This window comes from Leucopleurus acutus (genome assembly GCF_964270905.1).
Source record: "Leucopleurus acutus genome assembly, chromosome: 3".
NCBI classification, from domain to species: Eukaryota; Metazoa; Chordata; class Mammalia; order Artiodactyla; family Delphinidae; genus Leucopleurus; species Leucopleurus acutus.
In genome coordinates, this window is record NC_139145.1 from 127,250,667 (window position 1) to 127,263,437 (window position 12,771).

Consider the following 12,771-nt stretch of genomic DNA (forward strand, 5'->3'; position numbering starts at 1 on the left):
TATAAATCATTTTTTTTATATCACTGACATTATTGTGTTGGGAAATCAAGACGATATCAATCTTAAAATTAGCCACGTAACGTTTAAATGAATAATAACGTCAAGGGTAATATTTACTTTTGATTTACCTTGTCAGGTCAATAGGCAAAATTAATAGGTAAATTTTTACCTCTATTATCTCTTGGAGGAGGATCATTCTTAATAGAAGCCACAGTCCGTCGATTCTATAGAAAAGAAAATGTTCATTTTACTTTCTCTCTTTACTCCTCATATATATGTCTATCATAATCAGCTTCCTTTATTTATTTATTTTTTGCTGTTTTTTTTTATTGTGGTTTCAATGGAGAAATACATCATCTGCTCACAAAATAGCTCTTGAAAAATACAAGTACAGATACTATAAAACAAAGCAAACTCTAGTCATGAGACACTACGTACATCATGCGAAACCAACAGTCTGATCTCCAGGTTATGAAAACTAGAATTAAAAAGTCACTACACAGAAAAAGTCCAAGTTCCCAGCTTGGCAAAACTTGGGTGTGGTTACATGAAATGTTTCATAAACTGAATTCTTTTTCCCCAATGTGTGAACAAAATGACAAGACTAAATCTGTACCTGGCAATTTCAATCTAACTCTGAAGCTACACAGAACACACAGACACCTTGTAGACTTCACCTGTTAGTCTGACCATCTTTTCTTCTTAGGTGGTAGGAGGAAAGGCAAGGTGACTGTGCAGAGCAAAGATGTGGGACGTAGAAGTACTGTATACTAGACATTACAAAGTATGGTGAAAAGAAAGCCTCAATTAATGCATAGTCTAAGGGGGAAAAGACTACACTCCAACTTTGGAAAGTTAATTTAGAAGAATAGGGGAAGAGTTTAAGTAATTACAGTTTAACATGGAAAATGTACGTGTGATAGAATGGAACACAATAGAGGATTCATAAAACATGCTCATCAGAAAAATCTGTTGGGTTTGCTTTGTCCAGATTAAGAAAGAATAACTAAGCTTATCAACATCTGGCATCCCTCATATTCTGTAAAGATGAATGCACTGCTGCTTACTTATGTGGAATTATTTATTGACAGGATAAAACAAAAGGAAAAAAGGAGTAGAGAGCTGACTAGATGTCAAGTGCTTGCTAGAAATGATTTTTAAACGTTTCTACATGTAAAATTTACTGACAAATTTTAGTCAACCATTTAAAAATCAAAATTTGTTTAGAATTCTTGGAGAAAATGCCTTTTTGCCCAAGTTTAAAATTGAAAATCAACTTTACTATAGACAGGAGTTTTGTGGAGCGTACAAAATTCCTCATATTTAGAGATCAAATGGCCATCCAAGATAGATATCATGTTTCACAGGCAATATTTTTAGTCACCCTAAAATTTCAGCCATGGGACCAAAAGTTAGTGTTCTGTGCCATGTGGCCACAGGGTCACTGCTTTCACATCATGGCTTAAGAAAATACTGGCATTTCGTGTTTTATGAAAGAAGTCCTACCTTATGCATACAAGCAAAAAGGGGAAAAGAAAAAGAACGGGGAGGGAGCAAAACCTTTGTTTCAAAGACAAGATACTGAAGGCAAAAGAATGTGGAGCTTTAGCAAGCTCAAAGAAAAATATTCGCTGGCTGATCGCTGATTTGGATGCACTCTAAACAATTCTATAAACAAAACCAATATACCATTTCTTAATCATGACCCCATCAAAACGAAGTATCTCCTAATTATTCTTTCAATGTCAAATATATACCCTAGAGTTGACATTTCATTTTTAAAGGTTACAGCTACCTCATAGGGACTGAACTAGATGTACTCTTATCCGTTCTCTGAAGTACAACAGCACACCACTGCACAATGGCATCCAATTTGAAAACTAATGGTAAAGGAAATTCTTCAGGAAAAAATGAAAATCTATCAAGCTGAAAATCTAAAATTAGTTCTACTTTCTAATACAAAAAAATACATAAAAGTGCATCATCAGAATAAGGAATTCTTATGCCAGCTTGTATTGCAAATTTTCCAAACAATGCAGCAAACATAAACCCAGTCCACATGTCAATTATGAATACAAATACAGCTTGAGGTTTTTTTTTTTAAGGCAGTAATTTTTTGAAATAGTTAATGCAACTGTTGCTAACACAATTATCACAGTACTCCTGGCTTCACATACTAACCTGGACTTCCGATCAAGTGCTGATTAGTCCAGTAAGGGAGGTCACAAAAAAAACCTAAATCCATTTTCAGTCATGTCTAGTCTTGTACCCTCCATTCTCCTTTCTTAGCATTTGAAGACAACAGGTTGAGTTGGCAGATATTGTTTATGGGCCCCTGAGGTTGTTTTTACCGATTCAGTCTCAGTTTTATTGAATTCCTGATAACAGAAATAGGATTTGCAGGGAGAGCAGGGCTATCAGAAAGGTCTGTACTGGATGTTTTCTGAAAGGCCAACAGAGAAGCCGCTGTCTGAATGGTTTCCTTTTTTTTTTTTTTAATAAATTTATTTTTTATTTTTGGCTGCGTTGGGTCTTTGTTGCTGTGCACAGGCTTTCTCTAGTTGCGGTGAGCGGGGGCTACTCTTCATTGCAGTGCGTGGGCTTCTCATTGCGGTGGCTTCTCTTGTTGCGGAGCATGGGCTCTAGATGCACAGGCTTTAGTAGTTGCGGCTCGTGGGCTCTACAGCGCAGGCTCAGTAGTTGTGGCGCACGGGCTTAGTTGCTCTGCGCATGTGGGATCTTCCCAGACCAGGGCTCGAATCGGTGTCCCCTGCATTGGCAGGCAGATTCTTAACCACTGCGCCACCAGGGAAGCCCAATCTGAATGGTTTCTGATTGAGTTGTACTTGTCTCTGTATCAAGTTCCTACTTTGTTTCTGTTTTATCATGCCCACTCAAAGCAAGACAGCATCTTCACTTGTCTCATCCTCTTCTGTTTTGGTTTTCTTGGGACTCTCTTCTTTATGAGGTGAGAATGTCCTTTTGACTCCTACTATAGGATTAGGTGTCTTTGTTGCTGCATTTTCTGAAGGTCTTGGTGGTGGGTTTATCAGACGTGTTGAAGAAACAACTCTGGAGACCGTAGGCTTTGGTGGTGAAGAAATGGCTGGCTGTGTGGCAGTCTGAGGAATGCTTTCACTTGATGTACCCCCTGAGCTTTCACGGGAATTTACCTGTGGCACAGAAACTTCAGTAGCCTGTATGTTGGTCATAGATGCTGCTGTTACAGCTGGAGCAGGACTGTTTCTGCCCTGAGAACTGCCAGAACTGTTCAATGTACTGGTCTTCATAGCACTGGTAGGTGAAGACACAGACATGCTGTTATCACTGTCCATAGACAAGTCGAGCCTGCTGTCATTCAGAGGTGTCAACCTGACACCTTTTGTTGAACACTTTTTCTTTTTCTGAAGCACATGATTAGGCAGTAGTTGATGGAGTTGCTTTCTTCTTACATGCATTGCAGCAATTTTCATGTCCACCTCAAACATCTTGCTGTTTATTGCTTGCCTATAAAGACTGAATATCGTAGGTGAGACCAACACTGAGATTTTCAGAGTTTTCTGTTTTTTTACAACACTAACCCAATCACCCACATTGTGCGAAATTCTTCCTTGTCAGGATTTTCTTTGGGTGCTGGAAGTGACTGGGGATTCACATGAGCCAGTGTAATAAATTCATTCTTCTCCAAACTTCCAACCAGGATTCAGATTTTTTTTTTTTTTTTGCGGTACGTGGGCCTCTCACTGCTGTGGCCTCTCCCATTGCAGAGCACAGGCTCCGGACGCGCAGGCTCAGCGGCCATGGCTCACGGGCCTAGCAGCTCCGTGGCATGTGGGATCTTCCTGGACCGGGGCACGAACCCATGTCCCCTGCATTGGCAGGTGGACTCTCAACCACTGGGCCACCAGGGAAACCCAGGATTTGGATTTTTGATTCCACCAAGCCCACTCATTTTAGGTGTTGTTTTCAGTTGGTGCACTTGCTAAAGTACAATATAATGCTTGTTCTTTTGAAAGAAGTTGGAGCTTCAGAAAGTTTAGACCACTCTGCCTTACTCAGCAATATTTAATCTGTGATAGCAAGACCTTGTTTAAATTCCTCAACCATGACCATCCGTGCTGAAACGCATACATTGTACGTAGAGTTCTGTTGTGGGTATGGTGGTGTAATTATAGGCAGAAGATGGTACCTATCACTGGGATTTACCCTTGGGTCCCATACAGGCAAATTAAGACTGCATTCTTCAGGCTGTTTCAATAGGACTGGATTTGGCCATTCCCATTTAGAAAATATCAAGAAAAGTTTATGTACAAGAGTTGATGCTATTGCATTTGGATAAAGCTGGCAAGTTCTTGCTACTAGCATAGCCCAGGAAACACCACTGAGGAAACCTAATATATTGGAATAGATGTTGTGGCATTTGGCCCACAGTTTGATAGCTCTCAGGGTTAACCTGAAGTTGTCAATGTTTGGTACTAGATGCAAAATTTCATCGGTTACCCTGCAACCGTTAAGACTCCCTATGCATCTTATATCTAAATTTTTAAGCAGACTGTCATCTCTTAAGTCCAAGTCTTCTGGAATAGTCTGCAGTGATAATCTTGCAAACAAAATATCAATCTCTATCCCATCAAAACACAGTTTGATAACTGGTACAAGTGCCTCTTCAACAGCTCTTAAATCTTGTACTTCTTCCTGTAATTTCAACTTATAGAATGAGGTGAAAAAGTCACTTCGATCAACATGTCTTGGTGCAACACACAATGCAACAATATCGGCACCTTTTGTATGTACTCCTAATCTATAAGATCCAAATGTAAAAATTTTTCCACCAACCTTTTCAACTACAGATCGTGGAAGAGTCTTGCTTTCACTGATTTCTCATATCCACTCTTTTACCAGGTTATTTAATTTTCCCAAAATTAAAGTCCTCTTCCTCTTCAAAAAGAAAGCTCCTCTTCCTCTTCAAAAACGCTAGAGGGCTTCAGAGTCTCAAACAGTTTCTGTGTAAGTAGGGAGTCAGTCTCCTTGGGGGCTGCTAAGCTGATGGGAGAGGTAATGCCACAGTGCTTCTGTGGCGGCTGTGTTTGCAGTGATCCCTGCGTTGTAACTGGAACTGGCATATCTCCTGAGGTGGCAACGCCCAGTCACTCCCCACCCCACCCCCCTGAAACCGCTGCCATCCTGGGCAAGATCCACTGAGGCGGGGGTGGGGGGTGGGGGGATGTTTAAGCACTTCTCCTCCTTCCCCTTCATCCTAACATGGCCTCAGCTTCCTTTAATTCAACATAAGTGGGTAGACATACAATAATATAAAACTAAATGAAAAAAAGGGAAAAAATAAATGACGAAAAACTAAAATTATCTTCTGATAAACTATCACTAATGTCATCAATATTCAAGTTGTTTTTATATGAGTATCCTGCCACTGCCCCAAAATATTCAGGAATGAAAACGAGCCAGGCACTGTTCTAAGGACCTTATATGTATTAATCCATTTAATCTTCACAACAACCCTGTGACATCATTATTATTGCTATTCTGGTTTCACAGATGAGGAAAGTGAAGCAAAGAAGGATTAAGTAATTTTATTAAAGTGTGTGTTTTTTAATCATCATGCTATCCTGCCAAAATCATGTAATACACTTCATCTCTGGATGTCAGGGGTAAATAACAAAATACTAGTTTTAGACAACTTACAGCCCATTGTTAAACTGAAACATCAAAATACTATGAAATGCACACTGTCGGTTTTTACTAAAAGGTTTCATTAGACTTTCAAAGACTTCAACACTGCATAGATAGGGCAGCAAGTTTTCGTTTTGGTCCTATTATTTATTTACCAAGACTTTATTTTATTCACCTAAGAAAAAGATATCAAATAATGCAGTGGGTCTCAGTGCTAACTGCACGTTCAAATCAGATGGGTACTGCTAAAAGGATATTGATGCTAGGGCCACCCTTTTTTTTTTTTAACTATCTATCTATCTATCTATCTATCTATCTATTTTATGGCTGCATTGGGCCTTCATTGCTGTGCACGGGTGGGCTTTCTCTAGCCACAGAGAGTGGGGGCTACTCTTCGCTGCAGGGCTTCTCATTGTGGTGGCTTCTCTTGTACAGCATAGGCTCTAGCAACGTGGGCTTCAGTAGTTGTGGCACATGGGCTCAGTAGTTGTGGCTCATGGGCTCTAGAGCGTAGGCTCAGTAGTTGTGGTGCATGGGCTTAGCTGCTCCGCAGCATGTGGGATCTTCCCGGACCAGGGCTCGAACCCGTGTCCCCTGCATTGGCAGGTGGATTCTTAACCACTGAGCCACCAGGGAAATCCCAGGGCCACCCTTTAGATAAAATAAAACTGAACCTCTGCGAGTGGATCTAGGAATCAATATATTCTAAAAAATTTCCAGGTGATTCTAATGTACACCAAAAGTTGCTAATTATATTCCAAGAAGGATAAACTATGATGATCATTCAAGGTTGTGAAGCCAAGTATGAAAAACAGTCCACTAACAAGGGGTAACTAACTAATGACCTGTAAGCAGTGACTCTCAATATGTTGAATTTATATAAATTGAAAATCTGTCTTATGGTCATATGCATGGTTTAAAAAGCACAATGTTTTGTTGATATTGTTGAGTTTATATCATATTATATGTGGATGCTTATGTATGTCTTCCCTGCAAGATAGTGAGTTCCTATAGGGCTAAAGTCATGTCATATTAATCTTTGTAGAAGATAAAATCAACAATGTAGTAAGAACTTTTGATTAATTCATTTTATTTATTTTTGGCTGCATTGAGTCTTCGTTGCTGCACCCGGGCTTTCTCTAGTTGCAGCAAGTGGGGGTTAGTCTTCGTTGTGGTGTGTGGGCTTCTCATTGTGGTGGCTTCTCTTGTTTCAGAGCACAAGCTCTAGGTGCGCGGGCTTCAGTAGTGGCATGTGGATTCAGTAGTTGCGGCTCTCAGGCTCTAGAGCGCAAACTCAGGAGTTGTGGTGCAAGGGCTTAGTTGCCCCACAGCATGTGGGATCTTCGAACCCATGTCCCCTGCATTGGCAGGCGAATTCTTAACCACTGTGCCACCAGGGAAGTCCATGTAGTAAGAATTTTGAACACAAAGAATTGCAGATTTAACAACTGCGAGGGACTATCTGATTTAAAGAGTTGTATTCTGATACAAAGTTTTAACACAGAGACATTTCAATAGAGAGGAAGAGGAATTATCTTTTAAAATAATAAAAATCACATGCCTTTTATTTTTGTGAAGATAAAACTGTTAGGGGGCATAGCATGGTTTTAAAATTTATAAATAAATTATTCTTCACAGATAATACAGAAATAGTTACACTACAATCTGTCATTTCCCATTTTTTTAATAAATGTAAATAGCAGTATTACTATTTCAAAAGACTATTAAAATGGGAATTTATTATGAATAAGAAACTCATTTTTTTTTTATCAAAGTCATATGTATTCACTCAACAAATATTATTAGCAAGCAAATGGTTTCGACCCATGTCTCCTAAGAAACAATTAGTCTTAGGAAAAATCCTAATCAGGCATGGAATTTCTAGGATCTTACCTAATGATCGTCATAATTGTGAATTAGATAACTGTTCGATCCTTGAAAGTATGTGTGTATATACACGCATGTAGATGGCAGAAAGAATTAAGGTTTTTCTAAAAAAGCAAACAAATACTTAAACATACTCTTCACAGTCCCATTTCAAACCAAAATACACACACACCCTGCTCTGAATTTGCATCACTAACCTTTACAATTTTGTTTACTTTGGCTGAGGATGCTGGAGGTGGGGGTGTCTCTGGACTGGGCTCAATTTCTTCATCTGGTACAAGGTCAGGGTTAAGTGAAAAGATGCTCTCCAGGTCAATCTGTTTGATAAAATGCATATATTTTGAGAGTGAATTTGGACAATTAACCTCTCATTTTCAAATAAATTTATACACAGAGAATAAATGTTAAACAATTTCAGCCTAAGGAACATTATTACCTTGAAAATTAAATTATCTAGAATTATAACCCACATATATTTAAAAGAATCTCTCTTAAGTTAGTACTTTGTGGTCTTGATCATACGTCCAATCACATAAGATATGCAGGAGGAATCTACCTTTTTATCAGTGAAATTTTTTAATCACTTGAAAGTTTTTCAAGAATGATAAAGGATACATGCACTATATTAAACTATACAGTTTTCTGTTTTGTTTCATATTCAGAATCTTGATTATAAGACTAGAAATAAAATTCAACCCAGTGATCATACCTCTTTGCCTTTTGTATCTCCATTTTCTATCCATTCAACAGTTACACTTTCATTATCTTCATTTAAAGATGTTACCATTGCTTGATGTATTCGGCCTAAGTGAGAATAAAATATACACTTTAAAATGCCACAAATTATGGTATTCCTAAATACTGTCAAAAACAATTTTATAATTTACAAACTTACAAAACTATGATACTACTTTCCTTACAAGGGATTTCCACAGATTCTCAGGATTAGGGAATGAATTTTATCTATGGGACCATAAATCAATTTGCCAATTGTCAAGACCAGGAACTCACTATGAGCCAACAGTGATTCTGAAGAACACAGAACAAAAATTAATGAAGCAATTTTTTAATACTACGTAGATATAAATACTTTTAAATTTCACTATCATATACTGTACAATTGATCAAATTGTTTTAAAATTATTAAGAAAAGGAATCTGAGTCCAAAAAGTTTGGGAAATACTAATTAAAAATGTTCTCTAAATCCATTCCACTCCTTACTTTCTTTGACGACTACAGTATTTACCATCTATACAGAGAAGATGTTATATATTATGTATTAAACTTGTTTTCCCTCTCCTAATAGACTGTGGATCTTACCTGTTAATAACTATAGATTTAAATATTTTACATTTTTACATAATATTCCATTATGTTTATCACAACTTATTTAATACCTATTGATGGTCAGTTAGGTTTGTGCAACTTTTTTTACTATTATAAACATTGCAAAAAATACTATTGCACATGCTGTCATGCACTTGTCATCACACAGATCAACAGATATACATATATACATACATATATACACACACAGGAGTATGAGTACTGCGTGTGTATGTGTATTTTTTCACTTATTTCATCTGTTTTCATCTTACCCACCCATTTGATTATTAGTCAAGTAAGGATGGGAATTATTTGTTATATATCTGCATCTTCAATATTATGTAATAAAATGCTGAACGTATGGAATTTTCATATGTATTTCCTAAATGAAATCTTTGAGGCATCTATAATTTATCTTAGAATAATTTACAGCTCTAAAATCTTTTTAAAATCCAGATATATAGTATATAAAACAATGTTATTGTAATAACAAGGCATACGGTATCTTTAAAGAAAATATGAATACTAATAAGTTTATAAGTATTACTGTCTATGTATGAAGTTACTGTCAATCAATATTTTTTCTATATGGGCTCATATAAAAATTTGAAGAAGAAATAAATATAATCTTGTTAAAAATTCAAACTTTGAAGATTTAAGTACATACTCTCAGCTTTAATACTGGTACTTTTTTATGTTTTTTGTTTGTTTTGTTATAAATTTTATTTATTTAGTTAGTTAGTTTTGGCTGAGTTGGATCTTCGTGGCTGCATGTGGGCTTTCTCTAGTAGCAGTGAGCGGGGGCTACTCTTCATTGCGGTGCACGGGCTTCTCACTGCAGTGGCTTCTCTTGCACGGGCTCTAGGCATGCGAGCTTCAGTAGCTGTGGTGCATGGGCTCAGTAGTTGTGGCTCGTGGGCTCTAGAGCGCAGGCTCAGTAGGTGTGGTGCACGGGCTTAGTTGCTCTGCAGCATGTGGGATCTTCCCGGACCAGGGATCGAACCCATGTCCCCTGCATTGGCAGGCAGATTCTTAACCACAGTGCCACCAGGGAAGCCCTGGTGCTTTTTTAAAAGCTAAAATATGTACTGGCAACCTTTCCATGACAGATCAACATTAATTTTAACAATTTCATAGCATTCTATAAAAGGAATGCATCATAATTTATTCCTTTACTAGAAGTAATTTAAATTGTTTCCAATTGTTTGCCATTACAAGATGCTGCACTGAGTATATGTATATAGGTGTGACTGTTTTCATAAATAAAATTTCTAGAAGCATACTGGGTTAAGGAGATTGAAATTTTGATAGATATTTGAAAATTGCTCTCCATTTATATTCCCATCAACAATGGGACCTCCATACCCTATCAACACTGAGCATCATCAGTTTAAAATACTTTTACCAACATGATAGACTAGATCTTTCTTTAAGCTACTACTTTGTGAGCACATATATGTCAGAGACTGGCTCATTTAATCTACATTGGTTCATTCAACATAACAAACATACCTATGAAGTGGCTACCTCCCTTTTTAAAATGAAGAAACTGAAGCTCATGGTTATACAGCTAATAACTAACACGGATTTGAACCTCAGTCAGATGCAAAAGCACTTGCTATTATTACTATGCTTCTCTTCTCTCCTAAATCAAGCTGATGGGGAAGAAGCCTGTGTGGCTTAAATTCCAAATACCCCTGTAAAAATTCATAAACTGTAGCATAGACTCTCAACCCTCACTGTGCACCAGAAACTTCTAGGGAGATTTTTTACAAAATAAAATGATGATGCCCGAGTTTTACCCCCAGATACTGTCATTTCTTACCAGTTCCACGGAAATCACCTTGTTGTAAGCCACCAAGGCCTTGATCTTGGATTATTGCAATTCTCTCCCAACTACTCTCTCTCTTCTACCAGATTTGCCCTACTGCCTATTCTCCATAGAACAGCCTAAACATTCCTGGTAAAAACTAAGATTATTCCTTTGCTCAAAACTTTCCAGTGGCTCCCCATCTCACACAGAGTAAAAGCCAAAGTCCTTCCAAAGGCCTTTTAATGTCATATAACAAAGACCTACATGATCTGACCCCTCATTACCTCTGTGACCTCGTTCATCCCTGACTATGGTAATTCTCCAGTTTTACTGACTGATCCCTATCTCACACAGTATTCTCCCTCCCTCCAAAACAGTTCTAAGTGGGTCAAGGACTAAAATGTGAAAGACAAATGTAAAAGCAACTGAGTAACTCGCGGTGCCATTTACTCAGATTAAGTGTACCTTAGAGGAGAAGCAAGTGTCGGGGGTGGGGAAACGATGAGCTGGAAAAGACTGAGAGGATTCAAGGAAGAGGATTAAAAAAAGGGAAATCAGATAATGCTCACTGAAATTTGATTTGGACAGAAATCAGGTAAATAACCAGTACAAATAGTATATGTCAGTTGGGTCCTCTGGGAAGCAGATGTTGAGACAGCTATGAGGACAAGAGGTTTATTGTGAAAGATAAAAGGAGAAGGAAACAGGACTGGTCATGGAAAACTTTCAGACTATGATGCCTATCTGAAACCACTGAAAGAAAGGGGACATAAAGCAGGATTGAGCAAAGAAAGCCTCAGACCTTGATGCGGATCTGACAGTCTTGGCCAACCCATCAGGGAGCTCCAGAGCAAAGACTGACCATTAGAGGAGTGCCACACTGGGCCTAGTACTCACACCATGCTCAGTCACTAGCTGGAGGTTTCCCAGGAAACACAAGGCCTCAGCTCAAAAACTATGGAGCCTTGAAGATATTAACAGCTGAGGCTGTCAGCTAAATGTACTCCCTGAAGCTGAAGAAGTTTTTTTCAAAGGGGGATCCAAGCAGTGTATCTATGATTGCCACAGGATGTGAACAAGAGAAAGATTGAGTTTAACTGGTAATGGAAGTGGAGAGTAGACCCCAGAGAGCCATGAGCTGACCTGCTATCCAGCATCACAATCTAAGAGGAGCTACCATCTCCATAACACGAGTAGTGAGGCTGAGACCCAACAGCCACTCCCCCGCCACCGCACCGCCCTTGGCAGCCTCACAACAGTAACACCCACTAGTGGGGACAAGAAGATTATTGCTACAAAGGTTTTGGGAAAAGTGAAGTGGTTTAATATAACACATTGACACGATTTCATCAATAGGAAATGACTCCAAAGAAGATGCATTTGAACAATGGACTACCATAAAGAATAACTTCCAGTAGGAAATGGAGAGGCTGTGGTTGAGGTTGTTGAAGAGTACAGATAGAGGTCTCCATGCAATTCCCAACAGAACTACCACAATAATGAGAATAGAGAAAAGCACATGCATGTTTCAAAAGGCAAGACCAACACCACCATTCTTATTGTTAAGCATCTAACACAATATTCCAACATTCTTAAGGAGGGAGAAGTGACTTAGTGTACTGATACTAAGTGTGTGAGGAGAGGCAGACCAGTGGGACAATGTCTGTATTAGGATCACAGATTACGATTTCACAGGGACTTTAATCTCGAAGGACAGCCTTAGAGAGATCAGTAAGGAAAAGGATAAAGAAAATCACGGAAATAACACCCAGTATCAGCAGTGTTCTCAACAATGGTACCTCCACAACTTCCATTACTAATGCAAACACCCAGAAAGCCTTAAGCCACAAGTCAGGAGAGTCAAAAGCAGCTGATCCACCAGTTAAGATGAAGCTCCAGACATCTAGTAGGGCAGGACTGAGAAAATGTTGGCTTATCTCTACCATAGTCCAGTTTACTCAACCAACAAGAAATGAGTGTGTTGTTTATGGTTTCCTTTGTTGTGCAAAAGCTTCTAACTTTCATTAGGTCCCATTTGTTTATTTTTGTTTTTATTT

At 38.4% G+C, this 12,771-nt stretch overlaps 1 protein-coding gene and 1 pseudogene across 5 annotated transcripts in view; both read right to left on the minus strand.

Moving 5' to 3' along the window:
• KIF2A (kinesin family member 2A) overlaps window positions 1-12,771 on the minus strand; it is a gene marked incomplete at its 5' end in the record, with an annotated part of 70,343 nt that overhangs the window by 27,518 nt on the left and 30,054 nt on the right. For all 4 annotated transcript variants that reach the window (XM_082837373.1, XM_082837375.1, XM_082837372.1 and 1 more), the window contains 3 exons: window positions 170-224; window positions 7,773-7,892; window positions 8,285-8,379. In XM_082837373.1, the coding sequence (XP_082693499.1) occupies window positions 170-224; window positions 7,773-7,892; window positions 8,285-8,379 (270 nt within the window). The remainder of the gene's footprint in view (window positions 1-169; window positions 225-7,772; window positions 7,893-8,284; window positions 8,380-12,771) is intronic.
• Window positions 2,044-5,376, minus strand: LOC309959625 (poly(A) polymerase alpha-like; annotated as a pseudogene). The gene is made up of 3 exons: window positions 3,915-5,376; window positions 2,928-3,696; window positions 2,044-2,443 (listed from the first exon to the last, which is right to left on the minus strand). The product of its transcript is annotated as a poly(A) polymerase alpha-like (transcript).